This window comes from Pinus tabuliformis, chromosome 5_1, assembly GCF_031772625.1.
Source record: "Pinus tabuliformis cultivar Carrire ecotype Pingquan chromosome 5_1, CPIR1, whole genome shotgun sequence".
Lineage (NCBI taxonomy): Eukaryota > Viridiplantae > Streptophyta > Pinopsida > Pinales > Pinaceae > Pinus > Pinus tabuliformis.
The window spans coordinates 825,749,744-825,769,877 of record NC_142305.1 but is presented as its reverse complement, the minus strand read 5'-3'; the positions used below and the strand labels follow the sequence as shown (position 1 = coordinate 825,769,877).

Here is a 20,134-nt window from a genome sequence, read left to right as displayed (position 1 = left end):
GATTTTACGTAGCCATTTGTTTTGGAGTGTGATGCGTCGGGAGAGGGGATTGACGCAGTGTTGATGCAGGGAGGTCACCCTATAGCCTTTGAGAGCCGGAAGCTCCTTCCGCACGAGAGGTTGTATTCTATATACGACAAGGAGATGCTGGCCATCATGCATGCATTGGCTAAGTACCGGCAATATTTGGTGGGTAACAGGTTCAAGGTGAGGACTGATCACAACAGCCTCAAGTTCTTTTTGGAGCAGAAGCAGCTACAGGAGAGGCAACAGAAGTGGATCAGCAAGATCCAAGCATATGACTTTGACATTGAGTATGTCAAGGGTAAGAACAACGTGGTAGCAGATGCCCTTTCACGAAGGCCAGCCACGTTGTCTCTTATGAGCTTGGACGCAGACTGGAAGGCTCGACTCTTAGTGGAGTACTCCAAGGACAGATTTGCATGTGAGGTTCTGGATGGGCAGGTGGCGGATGAGAGGTACAGGGTGGTTGATGAGATCATCTACTACAGGGACCGAATCTTCTTGACTAAGGGGTCTTAGCGCAAGAAGAAGATACTTCAGGCGTCACATGATTCACCATTGGTAGGTCATCAGGGGTTTACCAAAACCTACAGGGCCATTAGAGAGAGGTTCTCATGGAAGGGCCTCAAGGAGGACATATTTCAGCATGTCCGAGAGTGCGATGTTTGCTAGAGGAACAAGGGGGAGATGAACCATCCAGCAGGACTATTGCAGCCTCTTCCCATTCTGGAGGGGAAATGGGAGTGTATTTCGATGGACTTCATCACAAGGTTGCCCATGGTACAGGGCAAGGATTGCATCTTTGTTATCGTTGATCGGCTGACAAAGTACTCACACTTTTTCGCCATATCTGCACACTACACAGCAGCGTAGGTGGCCGAGCTGTTCTTCAGAGAGATTTTCAGGTTACATGGTCTTCCCAAGACCATCACCAGTGACAGGGACAACCGTTTCATGGGCGGATTTTGGCAGGAGCTTTTCCGGTTGGTGGGGACGGAGTTGACACCGAGTACTAGTTATCACCCACAGACGGATGGGCAGACAGAGATAGTTAACAAGTGGTTGGAGGGCTACTTGCGTAACTATGTCAGTGGGCAGCAGCGAGCATGGCTGAAGTGGCTGCATCTGGGGGAGTACTGCTACAACACTACACATCACATGTCCATCGGTATGTCACCATTCTATGCTTTGTATGGATATCATCCTTTATCTTTTGCTGACGTGATGTTTGGTGCTAGCAAGGCTTCGAGAGCCAAGATTTGGATCCAAGAGAGTCAGGATATTCTCCGAGCTCTCAAGGATAACATGGCTACAACGCAGAACCAGCAGAAGCTGTATGCTGACAGGGGTCGGGTGGAGAGACAGTTTGAGGTAGGAGACTTGGTCTACCTACGATTACAGCCATACCGACAGTTGTCACTGAAGCAGAAGGGGGCTGAAAAGCTCAAGCCCCGCTTTTATGGGCCATATAGGGTGATACGCAGGATTGGACAGGTAGCATATGAGTTGGAGCTGCCCCAAGGCAGCAAGATTCATAACGTTTTCCACGTATCATGCCTGAAGAAGGCGTTGGGACAGCATGTGACAATGACAGATGAGCTACCACCCACGGATGATGAGGGGCATTTGGTGTTGCAGCCAGAGGCTATTATTGATACCAGGGAGAGGCAGCTACAGAGTAGGACGGTTCGGGTATTCTTGGTGAGGTGGAAGAATTTATTGGATGAGGATGCCACTTGGGAGAGTGAGAAAATTTTGCAGCATCCGTCACTTCAGTTGCTTGAGGACAAGCAACATTTTGCCGGGGGAGACTGTAATATTCCTAATTAGCCATGGCTAATTAGAATATTCGATTTTGCTCAATTTTGCCTTATATAGTTATTTGTAAATAAAAAGGTGAGGAAAATGGGACATAACTCACTTTTAGAATAAAAAGTCACTTCCTAGTAGCACAACGTTGTGACTTAAAGGGGAGCCAAGGGGGCCAAAGGACCACGCAGAGATGGGGCCCACGCAGACACTTGGAGGGACTGCGCAGATGGAAAGGGAACACGTGGCAAGAGGGGATTACGTTGGAGGAAGTGAGCCTTGGGATTGGGAGAGGCCAATGCTATAAAGGAGAGAGGAGTCCCTTCATTTTGTCATTCGATTATGTGCATTTGAGCTAGTCACTTCGACTTAGAGCACGCTGGCTGTTTAGCTAGTCTGCAGCACTGTTTAGTGCACTGAGTGTCTCCGTTCGGAGATCTCACCCTTAGCCCCAGGGGACTTCGAGTGCCTACTCGAGCAAGGTATTTTCAGCAGTCTTTTTGCAGTAGTTTTTATCTTTGGCATTGAGGTGGAGCTGAGCATTGGGAGACTGCGCAGTCTTGAGAGAGAGGGACACAGTTCTTCTGGGAGCAGTTCCGGGTTGAGGATTTGTGGAGGAGTTGAGCTGGGATATTGAGCAAGGGATCAACTCTTGCATATTGGAGGGGTTTGGCAGAGTTTCAGGTAGTATTTTGGAGGATTCTACTCAGTGGCAGCGTAGGGCCTTGAGGGATTGTGTGATTCCCCAAGGGGGCGATTTTCGGGGGTCGGCCATTTCAGAAAAGTTTTCTGGGTTTTTCTGAGTAGGGGCGGATTCCAGAGTTTCAACATTTTCTGAGGAGGGGAATAGCCCCAAATCCTCATTTGATTTCCAGCAGTAGCAACAGCATGGCAGTTTCCTAGCAGCATCCATGCAGAGGCCATTCCTTTGTTATTCTGAGTGTATTTTTTCACTTGCCTGGTGCAAGTCGAGGTGCCATCCTTCTGATCACCTCCTGTACTCATTCCATTACTCAGTATAATAAAATGGCTTAGCATTTCTCTCTGCATTTCTTGAGGATCTGCTTATATTTCATGCTTATGTTATTATATGTTACACCACTCTTATTTTTATCATTTTGAGTTTCCCGGTTATTATATTATTTGTGCGTATTTGGTTGGAGTTTACTGGGGTTTTGGGGAAAATCTCTAAAACGGGATATTACATAGACCTCACAATTTTTTGTCTAGTTCGAACAAATTCACTTGTATAAGTCTGGTGTAGGAGATAAAAAACCGTTGATTCAACAAATGACCAAAGATTTTTCATAAAATGAGAGAAAATTTATGATCTCCAGCTCTGTGACCTACCATGTTGGCACCTCTTCGCGTTTTTCCACTATATAGTCTGTATGTGAACTACCATAAGGAGTACTCTCTTTTTTGTAATAAAAAGAAAGCGTTTTTTTGTAGTGAAAAAAATATGAACTACCATAAAGGGGGATTAGAGCAACTAAAGTTATGAGTTTATTTTTGACCACATCCTTGATGAAATGGGCTTGAAGTGTGAAAATTCCTTGAATGCAACCAAATGGATATTAATCTTCCAATTGTTAGTAGTTTATTTGTCTTCTGAATTATTATTCGACAAATATCAATAAATTCATTGTTTCATTCTTCACAATAAAAAATACGCCACGGAATATAAAACTAGAACTGAGAAATAGATGCGCACACACATAAAAATTGACGCAGTTATTTTTGGACAAATGTCTCTGGAAAAATCCCGGAGGGAAAACCAGAGCAGCAAATGAGGGTTTTATTATTATCTTCAACAAATTCAAGAGTACAATGGTCTGTTTGCCAAACTGGCAAAGCTCCGACAATCTTCTATTGGCAAAATATATTTGAGACGCCCTTGTCTCCCTTTGCAATCGATCTGGCCTCTCTTAGCCACTCGCACTCCCTTCCTAGAATTTGAGCTTCCTCCCAGAATGTGCAGATCTAGTTGAAGAAAATTTGTACAACCTTAGAATCACCTCCAGGCATGTCGTCTTGCCTCCCTATGCCTCTAAAACGCACTCGCTTTACGTCCGAGACATTGATCCGGCTACTGCAAACTGAAATGTTGCTTCTCTGGCAACTCAATTGGGAACTCTAGCTAACTCGCACTATTGTATTCAACCTCCTCTGCAAATGAATTCAGCCTCCTCTTTCCTGTCTCTCGGACACTGGAAAATACCGAGGAAAATTCCTCCATACTCCTCCCAAACCTCTGCTGAAACCCTTGCTTCGATGCTTTCCCTAGCTTCAACTGTGCCCTTGCTAAATACCTGCAACTGGGTAGTCGAACTGCACAACTCATTAACTGTGTCTTGTCCAATCCGTTTGATCTGCTCTTATAATCTCTTGTTGGTCTCTCAACAGCCACGATCACATCTCAACCGATGGTTAAGATCAAGTTGACTTCATCAATAGAAGCCTTTAGAGCAAAATTGAACTTCCTTAATTATTTCCCTTTAATTAACCAGTTTTCCTAAGTTAGACTTGGGAACTTTTTAATTATTGGCTAATTAATTTAATTAAGGCATCTCCAAGTCTTTTCTCACGAAATGTTTTTTGGGTTTTGGAGATCTCCTGTTCCCTAGCCTCTTAGACACAATCCGAGACTAGAACACCTGTCCACTGCTACCAAATACAAAAACTAATGTGAAGTTGAAGGCACCCCATGGTCAATTGCTGCTTCATGCAATCGCAACAAGAAAATGAGGGTTGAGTCTTTACATATGGTGTAGTAGAGATTGGTCCTCAAGTTGTTTTCCCTCAAAAGGTAGCTCTTCTAATCCATAGGAATCTCTTGTAGAGCTCCAATTTCTATTTTTATATCTACCGTGTAATCAGCAGAATTCACACACAAGATTAAGGGTTTCCTAATGAGAAACTTGATCATAATCTTGAAGTTGAAGGCTCCTGTGGCCAACTGCTTCTCCATTGCTAATCCATAGGAATCCCCTGCAGAGCTCCAATTTCCATTTTTATATCTACCATGTAATCAGCAGAATTCACCCACAAGATTAAGGTTTTGCCAATGTGAAACTTGATCACAATCTTGAAGTTGAAGGCACGCCATGGTCAATTGCTCCTCCGCACAATCGCAGCAAGAAAATAAGGGTTGAGTCTTTACATATGCTGTAGCTGGACAATAGAGATTGCTTGTCAAGCTGTTTTCCCTCAAAAGGTAGCACTGCTAATCCATGGGAATCCCCTGTAGAGCTCCAATTTCTATTTTTATATCTACTATGTAATCAGCAGAATTCACTCACAAGATTAAGGTTTTCCAAGTGAGAAACTTAACCATAATCTTAAATCTTGCATTGATAACATGGATAGCAAACATTTGTCAGGCAAGCATTTCTTCAAACACGGCATGTGTTCATTTTGTCAAACACTTGCATGCAGCCTCTAATACTTTTGGGAGCCAATTCCAGGTACTAACACAGCCCTCGAGTTTGCCATTTCGATCATAGCAATCATAAACAGGTCTGAGAGGGTCTGTTTCCTGCAATAAATGTTGACTTCTGTCTTCATGTATTTTCTTGGGGAAGATAATCAGACACAGCACAACTTCTAGAGGTTGAAAGTTGAAACATTGCATTCTTTGCAAAGGTGCTTAGCAGCAGATGCAGGAGCCTCCGAGTGATCATCCCTTCTATCTGTAAATCTGCTCCAATACAAATCTTCCATTGTTTTTGCTCTAACAAAGTACCAGGCAGAATCATATGCTGCATGATCCTTCTAAATTGCTGTCTTTACAGGTCGATCCAGTGAGGAGGCTCACTCTTGCTGGATCATTTGAGATCTGTGGCAGAAACTGACATGATCTCACGGTGGGAGATGTCTTTGACTGTGCATGCTGTTTCCCTTGCAAAACCCTAACATGAAGTCGGAGATCCAAATTCCCTTTTCATACAAATGAAAATCATTCTCTTGTCCAACTCTTTTATCTAACAATTAACTGCAATTTTTGATTTTATAGTATCTGTTCTTATAACAGCATTGTGCTTATTATTTATAGAAACAATCTGCTGGCAAACTAGGCTGATTGAGACAATGCTATTTGAAGTATATTCTTAAACCCTGTTGTGATTGTATGTCTTTCTCTGGCTGCAGTTGAGTCTTCTTTTGGGAACTATTGCAAGGAAAGTCCCTTTACCAGGATGCAGTTCAGGTATTGCTGACAGCTCTAATGGTGAAATTGAAGCTGGTAAGCTTGTCAATAGCGTGAAACAGTTTCGATGCTTTGATGCAATGCTGGATTCGAGGCAACTTGAAATCATAGGAGATCATTTTCTGCAAGTGCTTTTAGCCATGAAACATAATGGTGCAATTGACAAGACAAGAGCAGGATTCACTGCCCTCTGCAACCGCCTGCTTTGTTCAAGTGATCCAAGGTCTGTAAACTTCTGCTTTCTTTTATGCATAATCTTTTGCCTTGATTAAATGGCTGACTCAGCACACAGCCCCCTGCACCGTGTTCCTGCATCTACACATAGATTTAAATTCTTAAATTGACAACTGTGTTTTTTCTGTGTTTTAAAGATAATCAGTCTAATGTGCAGATGGGGCTGAATGTGATGAAATAAATGTTCTGATATGAAACTAACCTAGCCCTAAGTTAGCCTATATTATTCTATTCCCTCATCAGGACAGATCAAAATATCTGTCCTGAGAAGGGACCACACATTGGTTGTCTGGAATGTTAACTTAAAATGGAGGCGGCTTGCCTGAAAGACTCTCCAAACAATGAAACTTTCTGCAAAGCCAAAAAATTATTCTATTCTGTTGAGGAAATTCGTATGTCTGGATGACATTTCAATAGAACTTGAATCTTGTGCTAGATATAATATGCATTCCTGGAGCTGTAGTAGAGAGTTCAAGGCTATCTCTACCCAAGTTTTTCATAATTCTTCAATCTCAACAATAGTAAGGATACCATATCAGTTTCATTGTTGCTAGAGAGGGTGGGTCTCCTTTGCAAAATCTTGAATCTGGTCATCATAACCATTGGGCCATATTGAGAATACAACTCTCTGTAAAAGTATCAACTGAAGTTTCCTGCCTTTTTTTTCAGAGTGCTTATCATGCTGAACTCTAGAGACAGGGCGAAGGCATTTTGGGACACTGAAAATCACTTTGATATCTTTCCTTTTCCATTCCCTAGTAGATTGGGGTTGTTAAGAGTTGAAATATAGTGCACTGTTGCTGCTGTTTTGGTTATATTTTATAACAGGCCTAATGCTGAAAATTCGAAGGGCTAAGAATTGGAAACCTCTAGGATAAAGGTTGAATTTCTGAATTGCATGAGAAACATCAATCTACCAATCCACAGAAAGTTCTACAACAATCCCTAGAATCAAATGCTGTCCAGAATTTTCATGGCATCCTCTCTTGGCCTGAACATGAAGCCTAACCACCGTCTTGCCATCAAATTCAACCTTGGACCATACCCCAGATAAGGGCTTCAGAACTTTTGTTTCTAGTGTTGAAGTTGCTAAGTTTACTTAGTTTAGAAACCCTTCATGCATTTTTTCTGATTTATTCCTACCTACTTCTTATTTTTTCTTTAACAAGTTATTTTAATTTACAAAATAAATAATGAAAATAAACACCAGTGCATGCTCAACATATTACAGACCAGCAACTAAAAGAAACAAGAACAAACACACCACATGACACCATTATTTTTGGACCAATGTCCCTGGAAAAATCCAATGCGGGAAAACCGGTGCAGCTATTTGAGGGTTTTCTTATTAAGCAATATCAGAGTACAATCTGGGTGCCGAAACTGGCCTACCCAAGAGAGAATTTCCTTAGCAGCTATACCTCACAGTTCGAGAGAAATCTCTTGGCTGAAACCCCGGAAAATCCTTCTAGCAACTCAGCACAAAACTGCTCTGCAACCCCAACGTCTGCCCAATCTGGACTGCGTCAGCCCCTCTTTGTCTCACGCTGGCCCTGCGTCAGCCCCAGGAGGCCTTGCATCAGCTTTCTGGGCCTTTGCGTTAGACACGTTGGCCTCTCTGGTGCTCTGCGCAGCACTTGGTTGCCTCTGCGTGAGCCCTTACTAGCTCTGCGTCACTCTCCTTGGCTATTGCGCTGCTCTCCCGACACAATCTTTGCCTTCTCTGTTTCTTTGTACTCAATGCCCCTTAGCTGTTCTCCCAATCACTGATTCTATCTCTCTTAGCAAACCCTGCTCTAGAGAATAGAATAACTGATCACTCTGGTGTATTCTCCAAGTGACCCTCAAGCCTCCTCTTATACATTTCTTGTTGACATCTCAACGGCCGAGATTAAGTCTCTAATCAATGGCTAAGATTAGATCTGGCTTGATCCATGTTTTTTGGACCATTCTAACATAGATTCATATTAATACACATTAATATTTTATTTTCCCTAAGTTTAGACTTAGGGACTCCATTAAAAATATTAATTATTTTAATATTTTCTGATCTGTTTAGAATTTGCCCAAATCCTCTCTAAATATTGGAGATTTCATGTGCCCTAGCCTCTCCACCAAATTTCTTGGCTAGAGCACATCCGATGCTATCCCAATTCAACACTCCCTCTTAGCGAGCACTGTGCTCTAGCAATAATCCTCACTGAGTATTACTCTGATCATCCGACATCGGTACCTGCGCTGATGCTAGGCCTTCCTGCCCAATATCCTCTGCACTGTTGCATCCTGTACTGCTGCCTATGGTTCTGTCGCTGCCACTGCTACATCTGTACGATAACTTCCTCTACATCCGTGCTGCTGCTGGTCCTTTCTCCTAGCACTGCATCTGCATTGCACCTCCTCTCATCATGTTGCATCGTGCTGCCCATTGCCGCACAACAATTTAGTTACTGAGAAGTAAGTAACTGATCTCCCAATTGACCTCCCTGTTGGGCTAGAGACACCCACTGATGCTGAAGCTCTCTCTGCTGCTGACAAGTGCTCCCTGACCTCTGTGCTGCTGCAACAACTTCCTGCATCTCGCACCATTGCACACCCCTCTGTGCCGTCCTGCACTGGTGCAACACTCCTGTGCCTCTCGCACTGCTGCAGCCTGCTAGCTCTGCGCTGTCTCGGGACTCCTGCATTGTAGCTCTCTCTGTTGCTCCATCCGCATTTGTCTCTACCCACTCAGTCAGTCCTGCTACTTCTCGTCGGGGCTCCCATAGCAAGGTCTAATCCAAGAGGCTGGGTACCTCAAGTACCCTGCCCCTCATCGCCTGTAGTCCACCTGACTACAGCTCGATGTCTCCCCACTTTCGCTCAAGTGGCGTGTGTGCATTCATGGCACAGTCATTCTCTGTCAAAACTTCCTTCTCTGCCTGTGTTGGCGCTGCCTTAGTCTCGGAAGACTCTCCCTTACTCTTCTTCCTTGGGCACTGGGTCGCATAATGACCCATCTCCCCACAGTGGAAGCACTTGATCTTGGAGAGATCTTTCTTCTTCCGCTTCTCCTGCTTTCCCTCAGATGCTAGGGCCACATCCTCCTCCTCTTGCTTGACCTTGATCCCTTTGCTGCTGCTACCTGTCTTCGACTGCCGTCTGATCTCTTCCTGGCGAAGAGCTACCCACATCTCGTCCCAAGGTGGGAGAGTCCCTCTGCCCAGGATACTTTGGACAAACACTTCCCAATCTTCTAAGACAACATTCAGGGCTGTCCTCACCATAAGCTCCTGATCCGGTGTCGCTCCTATAGCAGTCAACTGGTCTCGGATCTCATTTAGTCCTTCGAGGAACGTGTCAATCGATTGACCCTTCATCTGATACGACCTCATCTGGTTCTCGAGCAACATTCTTCTCTGCACAAAAGTATGCTGGTACAAGTTCTTGAGAGCCTCCCACATCTCAACTGCCATTTCTTTCTCTGCTATATGTGGTACCACATGATCCTTGACCCCGTCAAGGATAATGCACTTGGCCCTCGCCATCGCCTCTTCGTACTTCTCGTTATCATTGGGGTTGACTGGGATAACTATAACCTTCAAGGCAAAGTTCTTAACACGATTCCTGTCAAGCACTGATAAGATTCTGGCCTTCTAGATTGCGAAGTTCGATGCTTCGTCCAGTCTATCCTGGTCTCTTACCCTGTGTAGTGCCATGACGCTCCTCTACTTCCCTCCTGGAAGTTCTCTATTCGACTCTTCTGAGTCTCTACTTCCCATCTGGAAGTTCTCTTTTGGACTCCCTCTGAGTCTTGATTTCCCTCTTGGAAATCCTTCTGCCGCTTGTCGAGATGCCCCTTACTTTGATCGTCTTGTGCAACTGTACTGCTGATCTAGGTTCCTCGGCTAGAAACCCTCGGTAACAACTCCTCTGGCCCTGCTCTATTAGGTACTATATTGACTACAGTACCTCACCAGCTCCACTCTGCAATATTGCTACAACCTTCTAGACTCCAGCAACTGCCTCTTTGTGAATTGCATCAGCCCCTCTCTACCTCACGCTGGCTCTGCGTCACCCCAGATGGGTCTGCATCAGCCCTCTGGCCCTCTGCGTCAGCAATGCTGGCCTCTCTGAGGCTCTGCGCAGCTCCCGACTTCTTCTGCGTGGCTTTGGCTGGCTCTGCGTCACACTTCTTGGTTTTTGTGCTGCTAGAAACAACTTCTGTCACTTCGGGACAACTGTTTTCTGCTGCTATTGCTCTACTCGGCTGATGTCTTTTAGTCCTCCTGTGATCTGCAATCACGCTCTGATACCATGTTGAAGTTTCTAAGTTTACTTAGTTTAGAAACCCTTCATGCACTTTTTCTGATTTATTCCTACCTACTTGTTATTTTTTCTTTAACAAGTTATTTACAAAGCAAATAATGAAAATAAACACCAGTGCATGCTCAACATATTACAGATCAGCAACTAAAAGAAACAAGAACAAACACACCACATGACACCATTATTTTTGGACCAATGTCCTCGGAAAAACCCAATGCGGGAAAACCGGTGCAACTATCTGAGGGTTTTCTTATTAAGCAATATTAGAGTACAATCTGGGTGCCGAAACTGGCCTACCCAACAGAGAATTTCCTTAGCAACTATACCTCACAGTTCGAGAGAAATCTCCTGGCTGAAACCCCGGAAAATCCTTCTGGCAACTTCTCAGCACAAAACTGCTTTGCAATCCCAGCGTCTGCCCAATTTGGACTGCGTCAGCCCCTCTCTGTCTCACACTGGCCTGCGTCAACCTTTCTTCACCTGCGTCAGCCTCAGGAGGCCCTGTGTCAGCTTTCTGGGCCTCTGCGTCAGACACACTGGCCTCTCTGGTGCTCTGCACAACACTTGGCTGACTCCGCGTGGCCCTACGTGAGCCCTTGCTGGCTCTGCATCACTCTCCTTTGCTGCTGCGCTGCTCTCTCGACACAATCTCTGCCTTCTCTGTTTCTCTGTACTCAATGCCCCTCAGCTGCTCTCCCGATCACTGATTCTATCTCTCTTAGCAAACCCTGTTCTAGAGAATAGAATGATTGATCACTCTGGTGTCTTCTCCAAGTGACCCTTAAGCCTCGTCTTATACTTTTCCTGTTGACATCTCAACGGCTGAGATTAAGTCCCTAATCAATGGCTAAGATTAGATCTGGCTTAATCCATGTCTTTTGAACCATTCTAACACAAGTCATATTAATACACATTAATATTTTATTTTCCCTAAGTTTAGACTTAGGGACTCCATTAAAATATTAATTATTTTAATATCTCCTGATCTGTTTGGAATTTGCCCTAACCCTTTCTGGGTATTGGAGATCTCATGTGCCCGAGCCTGTCCACCAAATTTCGTGGCTAGAGCACATTCGATGCTACCCCAATTCAACATCTAGTCATTAAGGTTTCATCAGAAATGATTCTTCCACTGAACTTCTTGGTGAGGGCTTCCCCAACATATTCTAGCACCCGATCCAATCTGATGTTGCCCCCAAGCACCATTCGTGGCGGATACACCCTTTGCTTCACACACTTCTTTGGCTTCTTATGTGATATTCCCACTTAGCAATATTGCTAAGGGAAATATCAATCTTGCCCAATTTTGTCTTATTTCATGTTTGGACTTAGGAAATGTGGGTTCAGAGGTCCAACATGAATTTTGGGATTAAGTGGGGGCCCAAACATTAATAAAGAAGTGAAATATTGCGGCTCTAGTGGAGCGTGGGGGCCACTCCATGGAGAATTGCAGCTCACATGTGGAAGACACTCTCATTGGAGCGAAGTTGGTGGGGAAAGTCGAGCTGGACTCACATGGGCATCTTGGAGGCTCTTTGATAAATAGAGCAAGAGACACTTATTTTGGGCATTCATTCATCTATTCAGAAATTGTGTCTTTGACATAGCACGCTTGAGCTGAAGCCAAGTCTGCAGTGCTGTTTAGCACACGAGTATCTCCGAGTGGAGATTTCAACCCTTGCTTCGGTGGACTTCGAGTGCCAGCCCAAAGAGGGAGTCCTACCTGTACCAGTTCGTACCAACAGCTGGGAGTGCAAGTTTGTGGTGAGAATTGGCAACAACAATACAAGGACTGCACAACTCTTGGAGGTTGTGGAAGGAAGGGAGTTAGGGGCTGAAACTTGAGGTGGAGTCCGAGGAAGTGTTGTGGGGGATTTTTCAGCATTTTGACAGAGCAACAAACGCAACATTTGCTACAGGTTACATCTTCTACTTGTGGAGGAGGGCCAAACATTTGGGGGTCAATTTTGGAGCATCAAAACTAGGACAAACCCTTTCTGGGTTTTTCTAGGTTTATTGAGGAGAGGCCAAGATTAATTTGGCAGAATTTTCTGGGTAGATTTGAGGGGTCAAATAGGGGTCCCAACTCAGCCAACAGCTAGAGGAGCTAGGGGAAAATTGGGGCGAAATTCCAAGGTCAATGTTTGGGCAATTCCTTCGTCGGTTTTTGTGGGCTATTGGTGTAGAGCCTGGGGTTAATCTCCTGGATTTTTTTGAGCACCCAAGGAGGCCCTAGCAGCAGTTCTTTGCAGCAAGGAGAGAGAAGCAACAAAGCTGAGAGGAATTTCTTATTGTTCTTAGCTAGCTTGCATTGAGCAAACCCAAGTGCACTCTTTCTAGCACCACATTGTACGCTCTTATTTATTAATAAAATGGCTCAGATCAACGCGGTTCATGGAGATTTTTGGTTGTTAAATGTGCTGTAAATTTTTGTATGTGTTTCTACTACCTTTGCTTTGTTTAACATTGTATATTTCCATTAGGAATATTACAGTGGTATCAGAGCATGATTTTGGCCAGCTGTGGGTCTAAATCACAAAAATGCTCAAGTGCTATTGTGGACTAGAATTCCAGAGGCTAAAACACTAGTCCTGTGAAATCTCATTCATTGTTGTTGCGTCGAATGGTGCATTGAAGCCGAAGGAGAGCTTTCGTTCATTTTTCGTTTAATACATTTGTCGAAGGTGCTGTAATGACTTGGATTTCCTCCTGCTCTGAGTATGGTATATATACCCTTTCACATTGAAAAACCATATATCTTTTTTCGTATTCACATATATCCTTTTCCGTATTCCCTTGAGCTGGATCTCAAGTATTATAAACCCATATATAAATCGTCGGGTCCGCTTTTTAATCGCATATCGCAAATCTCTTTCCTCGATCAATACCGCTACATGTTTGCGATGCGATCATATCCTTCATTAAACCCGCTCGGACACAGTTCCCAAGGTTTCACTTTATCTGGCTCATTCTCCATCGTTGATCTCAACCTCCAGATCTGACGGCTGACATTGATTTCAGAGGGGACCACTTGCACGACAGTTACTTGCCTGAAAAGTGCCTTTTAATCTCCACCGTTGATCGTAACCTCCAAATCCAACGGTTTATAGCGATTTCGGGTGCATTAGTTGCACGAGAGTTACCTGCTCGATATGAGCGGTTTTTCTCTCTCCCCTAGTCGCTACGTGTCAACCCCTCAATGGAATCAGGCACTCCCCTCTCAATACCACTTACCGTTTTTTATCCACCCGAAATCCCACTTGTAACCCGAAATCTGCCTTTAGCCGTGGTTATCGCCCTGACTTGTTTTGTTTGCAATAACCGTTGATCGCTTACCATCGACGACCCTCCTCCGCTCATCTCCTTCGTTCATCTCCTCCACTCATCTTCGTCGCTCATCTCCGCCATTCATCTCTTAAACGTCAAACTCTAGTATACGGGTGAAAGAAGGCGATACCAGGTTGAATGCTGTTGGTATAACGATATGCATTCAATCATATCTATTGTGGGAATAGTTCTCACTAGCAAGGAGAATTATCCTGAATGGTCGAGGAAAATCCAACACACTCTCATTTTTAATGAGCTATGGAAAGGAGTGTGTATTGGAGAAGGAGACGAAGCGCCAGTCCAGCCTACCTCAGACAAGGAGCTCACCATTTGGGAAAATAAGAACAACAAAGCCTATGCATTGATTGCAGCATCTGTAAGTGAAGAGGTGAGTCGACATATTTTGCCATTTTCAAATGCATTCGAAGCCTTACAAAAGCTGAAGGAACACTATGACTCACACTTTGCACTTGAAGTTGTTCAACTCATGATTAAACTCTTCACCCTTGAATTACAAAATAATGATCCTCTTGCTCTTGCATCCGAAGTAACATCTATAATGCATGATATCAAAGCCACTAAGGTTGAACTGGATATTCCTCTGATCGCTTTTCTCAAGGCACTTTATCCTAGTTACTCCAACTATCTTGAGTCATTGCAAGCAAATGGAAATCTCAAAGATATTACCTTTGACTCTCTTGTGAAAAAATTTGCTGAAAGAGAGAAAGCTTTTGGAAAGAAGACAACCCCTGAATCTTTTGAAGAGGCTGTGTGCCTTGCTCATAAAGAAAAGAATCTTGCCCAAGATTTTTCTAGAGGAAGAGGTGGTCGAAGAGGAAGAGGAAGATATTTCAGAGGCAGGTGGGGCAGACACTCTCAAGGAGAAAAGTCAGATTTGCACTGCATATGCTGCAAAAGAAATGGATCACATGATGCCTCCACATGCAAGCTCCTTTGGGACAAAATTGAGTAGCAAAGAAACCAACCCAAAGGTAAAACTAATGACACAGACAAAGGTAAAGCACCTGAATTCCCTCATTATATTGTGGCACAATGTAATATTGGAGTAAATGAAGACTTATTTAATGCTTCACTTGCTTCTTCGAAAAATGATTGGTTGCTTGATTCAGGAGCAACTTGCCACATGACACATAGAAAAGAATCAAGATTTTTTTGAAGAATTTACTGACCATGTTGATGGAGCAGTATATTTTGCAGACCAATCAAAATTCAAGCCATCAGGGCTTGGCACAATCAGGCTTAAATTGCCTGGTTGTCCAAACTTTCTTCTGCATCATGTTCTATATCTCCCACAGCTGAGGAGAAACTTGCTGTTCTTGGTCCACATCCACTAGCAAGGTCACTCCATTCATATGTTTGATGGCAAGCTTGAGGTGAGAAAAGCATCTGACCACTCACTTGTCATGACAGGCATAGAAGAAGAAAGGTTTCTAAGTTCTCAAGCTGCAGGGTACCTCTGCTTGTGCACAACATTTCTCATACAATTCTCATTATGAAGAAGGTACACTTCCATCAAGTTTATTATGGCATGCTAGATTTGGACATTTGAACTATGACAGCCTCTGCTTGTTGAAGAAAAATGGTGTTATTGGTTTGCCTACAATTCCTAGAAAGCTTAAGCAATGTGATGCTTGCATTTTAGGAAAGCATAGCAAACATTGATTTCATGATTCACACTCCAGAGCACATAGAAAACTTGAATTCATTCATTCAGATTTATGTGGTCCAATGCCTGTTCCTTCTGCAAATGGAAATAAATATATGATGACATTTATTGATGACTACACCAGAATGTGTTGGGTTTATTTATTGAAGAACAAATCTGATGCTTTTCAAACATTCAAGAACTTTCATATATGGATTGAAAATGATGCACAATCTCATATTGGCTCTATTCGCACTGATAATGGAAAAGAATACACTTCAAATGAATTTGAAAACTATCTTCGCCAACATGGGATCAAACATCAAACAACTGTGCCTTATAATCCCCAACAAAATGGTGTAGCTGAAAGAATGAATAGGACAATCTTAAATATGGTACGCTCCATGTTGTTCTTCAAAAATGTAAAAATGATGTTTTGCGCTGATGCAGTTCTATGTGTTGTATATATAAAGAATAGATGTCCATCTAATTGTTAAATTATGGTATGTTTTATGCTTAGAGCAATTTACTTATTTTCTTTAATATTATCCACAGATTAGCAATCACATGTGCATAAAGTAAAGTGCAGATAGAACATTAAACGATCAATAGAAAACAAGCCAAGACAAGAGACACAAGATGTGGCGGCTAGCCAGGGACAAACCCCAATATGGGGAAACCCTTTGATCAAATCTTCTTTTATCTTCAATAGTTCAGCAGAGAGAAATAGTACAAAATCTGATTTCTGAAATTTTGTATCAGTGGCAGCAAACCCTAGATCAGCAAAGTCAAACTTAGTCAAATGAGTGGAAATTGACCTCCAATATGCTTGGTCAATTTCCAGTCAACTTGCCCTTGAACAACCTGAAGAAGCAGCCCTAGAACAGCCCCAAAAATTCAGTCAAAGTGTAGATTTCTGAAATTGACTACAGCGCTAAACTAGGGCAGTCAATACTGGTCAAACCTAAGGTCAGATCACCTCGATTTTTGTGCCAAAAATTGCGGCCTACCTAGGAGAGACAACCACACCCAATACACACTTCTTGGAAGGTCAACGCTGGTCAACGTTGGTCAAAGATGACTTGCTGTCTTGTTTCTGCGTCCTCTTTGCCCTAGGACATCTTCCTTTCAGCCACACGTGTAAGAAAGAGAGAGAGACTCTTTCTGCGCAGGAGAGAGAGAGAGATGTGTGTGATGATGAAGTGTCCAAATGAGGAGAATGCTCCTTGTATTTATATGCAAAACGTTGAGGTTGAATAGACATGACTGTTGGGCTTCTGAGCCTACATAAGTTGCTGGCCGACTTTGACAATTTTTCCATAATGAAAATAAATTCATATCTCCATAAATACTTATCGGAGTCGGATGATCTTTAGATCAATCCTACACCTCTCGATGAGAGGAATCTGGGAAAAATATCAGTAGTCATAAATAAGGTGATCCACGTGGAGTTTGGCCCTAGTTGCCAATTTTAACACTCCCTCTCAACTAGGGAGAACTCCATTAGCAATCCATCTGATTGTCGCTACTATTCATCCATCAAATGCACTGCCCTGTACAACTTGTCCCCTACTCTGCTCTGTTCTGCTTGGCTCTTGCTCGAATTATGAAGAAGAAGAAATGACCGAGGATGTATCATACTATCCTCCATTGACCCAAAGTCAGTCTCAGAGTGTGTACCACTCTCATTGATCCCAGATCAATGGAGGTCATCTTAGCATAGGGAGTATGATAGATACAACGATGCGTCCATCGATAGTACTACTATGGTCCCTATCCTCATTTCCTTGCTCATTGATTAGATGAGACGTACTTCCCATGAGTCCCAGATTGCATGGGTAGGATGCCTCGACAGGAGAACGAATCATCCTGTCAGTGGATGCCATAGAGAACGAATCATCCTGGCCCACAGGAGAACGAATCATCCTGTTCCACAGTCGCCACGGAGAACGAATCATCCTGACCCACAGGAGAACGAATCATCTTGTCCACAGTCGCCATGGAGAACGAATCATCCTGGCCCACAAGAGAACGAATCATCCTGTTCCACAGTCGCCACAGAGAACGAATCATCCTGGCCCACAGGAGAATGAATCATCCTGTCGACAGTTGCCACGGAGAACGAATCATCCTGGCTCACAGGAGAACGAATCATCCTGTCCACAATCGCCACGGGGTATTGCAGGGAAAAGGTTGAACCTCTTTACCCTGTACATAGTGTACCACCAGGGGATGGTGAGTCGCCCTGTGGTCACATGTCGCTCCAAGAAGTACCCCGTGCCCCCCTGGAGCTCCCAGAGCTCAATACATCATACTTGACCCTCATAAGAGGGTCTCTGAACGACACCAAGTCGTTCTCGAAAAGTCAAGAATTTGACCTTTCCCAGGGGCTTTGTCAAAATTTCAGCGATCTGTTCATCTGTACCGATATGTTGGAGCCTTATAGCTCCCCGCTGCACCATATCTCGAATATAGTGGTACCTGATATTGATATGCTTGGAGCGATCATGGGATATGGGATTTTCTGATAAACGAATCTCGCTCTGGTTGTCACACAGGATCACGGTGGTATCCAATGTAAATCCAAACAACTCACTGAAGAGCTTTCGCAACCAGACTGCCTCGCAGGAGGCCATACTGGGAGCAATGGACTCTGCCTCGGCGGTGCTCAAAGCTACTGACTTCTGCTTCCTGCTCATTCAGGATATCAAGGTAGATCCCAAATAGAAACAACACCTGGAGGTGCTCTTACGGTCCACCACACTGCCTGCCCAATCAGTATCAGTGTATCCAAGTAGTCTCACATCTCCGGCAGTGTATCTTAACCCTTGAGTAATTGTGCCATGAAGATATTTCAACAGATTCTTGGCACCAATCCAATGTGTGTGGTGAGGTTCAACCATATGTTTACTGCAAAGCATATATCCGGACGGGAGTTCACCAGGAACATCAATGCTCCGACGAGTTGACGATACTTGGTAGCATTTCGTAACACAGGTCCAGCAGCACTACCATTTAACTTCTTGAAGTCAAATTCCATTGGGGTAGTTACGGGCTTGCAGTCCACCATACCAAATCTTTCCAATATCTTCACCACATATTTTCCTTGAGATAGGAAAATCTCCCCTGGCTTTTGCTAGACTTCCAGTCCTAGGAAGTAGTGCATAAGTCCTAGGTCTTTCATCTTGAACTCAGAAACTAGCTCCCTCTTACATTTGTGAATGAGGGGTTTGCACCTGTGAATCCCAACTTTATCAAGTAGCTATCGATCCTTTCATACCATGCTCGGGGTGCTTGCTTCAGCCCATGGAGGACCTTCTTCAACCTGCACACATGAGATTTTCGATCATATATCTCAAATACTTCGGGTTGTTCCACGTAGACCTCCTCTTTGATCGAACCATGTAAGAACGCAGTCTTGACATCCATCTAATGTAGGTTCCATCCTTGCAAAGCAGCAAGGGCTATGATTGAGCGGATGGTGGTGTATCGGGCAACAGGTGCAAATATCTCGTCATAGTCTATACCTTCCTTCTAAGAGAAGCCACGAGCGACAAAACAAGCCTTATATTTTTCTGCACTTCCATCAACTGCATGCTTTATCTTGTAAAGCCATTTTGAGGTGACAACAGCTTTGTCCAGAGGTCGGGGGACCACATCCCAAACATCATTTTTCATGATGGACTCATATTCCTCAGCCATAGCATCCTTCCATACTTGATGCTTGACGGCATCTGTGAATGATGAAGGCTCATTTTGGATGATTGTGCTCATGATAGTCAAGTATCCCTAATACCTGTTCGGCTTCTTACTTTCACGGAAGGTTCCTTAGGGTGCAATGTGTCCTTCAGCATCATCAAGTGTCCCCCTAAGCCATGAAGGCCTCTTCCTAGAAGAGGAAGGCTCATGCAGAGGGGGATCAATAGGATCCATAGGTTCTTCCACATCGGGCATCGTCTCTTCTTCCTTTTCCTTTGGTTCCCTGGTGTTGGCTTCTTTAGATCCTCTTTGAGTAGGAAGATTGTCTACTTTGCTAAGAGCCATATCTTCATCAAAGGTGACATCATGGCTAATTTCGACTTCCCTTTGACCAACCACATAGATTCTGTAGCCCTTAGTATTTTCGCTATAACCCACGAAGATTCCTTTCTTTCCAGATGCACCCAATTTATTTCTTTTCTCCTTCGGTACATGAAAATATACACGGCTTGCAAAAATTCTAAAATGAGATACGTCAGGTTTCTTACCAGTGAACATTTCTTCGGGAGTCTTGGAACCCAATGCTTGATGAGGGCATCGGTTTTGTACATATATGGCGGTGTTTGCAGCTTTGGCCCATAGAAACTTCAGAAGTCTTTGATCATGGAGCATAGCACGAACAACTTCCAGAATTGTGCAATTCTTCCTTTCCGCCACACCATTTTTCTCAGGAGTATATGGTGTGGTAGTCTCCCTCTTAATGCCAGATTTTTTACAAAAGTCATGAAACTCATTGGATTCATATTCAGTCCCATTATCAGTTCTTAGGATCTTGATCTTCTTCTCGGTTTGATTTTCGATCA

At 43.7% G+C, this 20,134-nt stretch overlaps 1 protein-coding gene across 1 annotated transcript in view; it reads left to right on the top strand.

Annotated features, from left to right (window-relative positions):
• LOC149167456 (thyroid adenoma-associated-like protein) overlaps window positions 1-20,134 on the top strand; it is a 142,911-nt gene that overhangs the window by 84,578 nt on the left and 38,199 nt on the right. Inside the window, 1 exon segment of the mRNA XM_089432996.1 lies at window positions 5,983-6,263. Coding sequence (XP_089289122.1) covers window positions 5,983-6,263 — 281 coding nt within the window.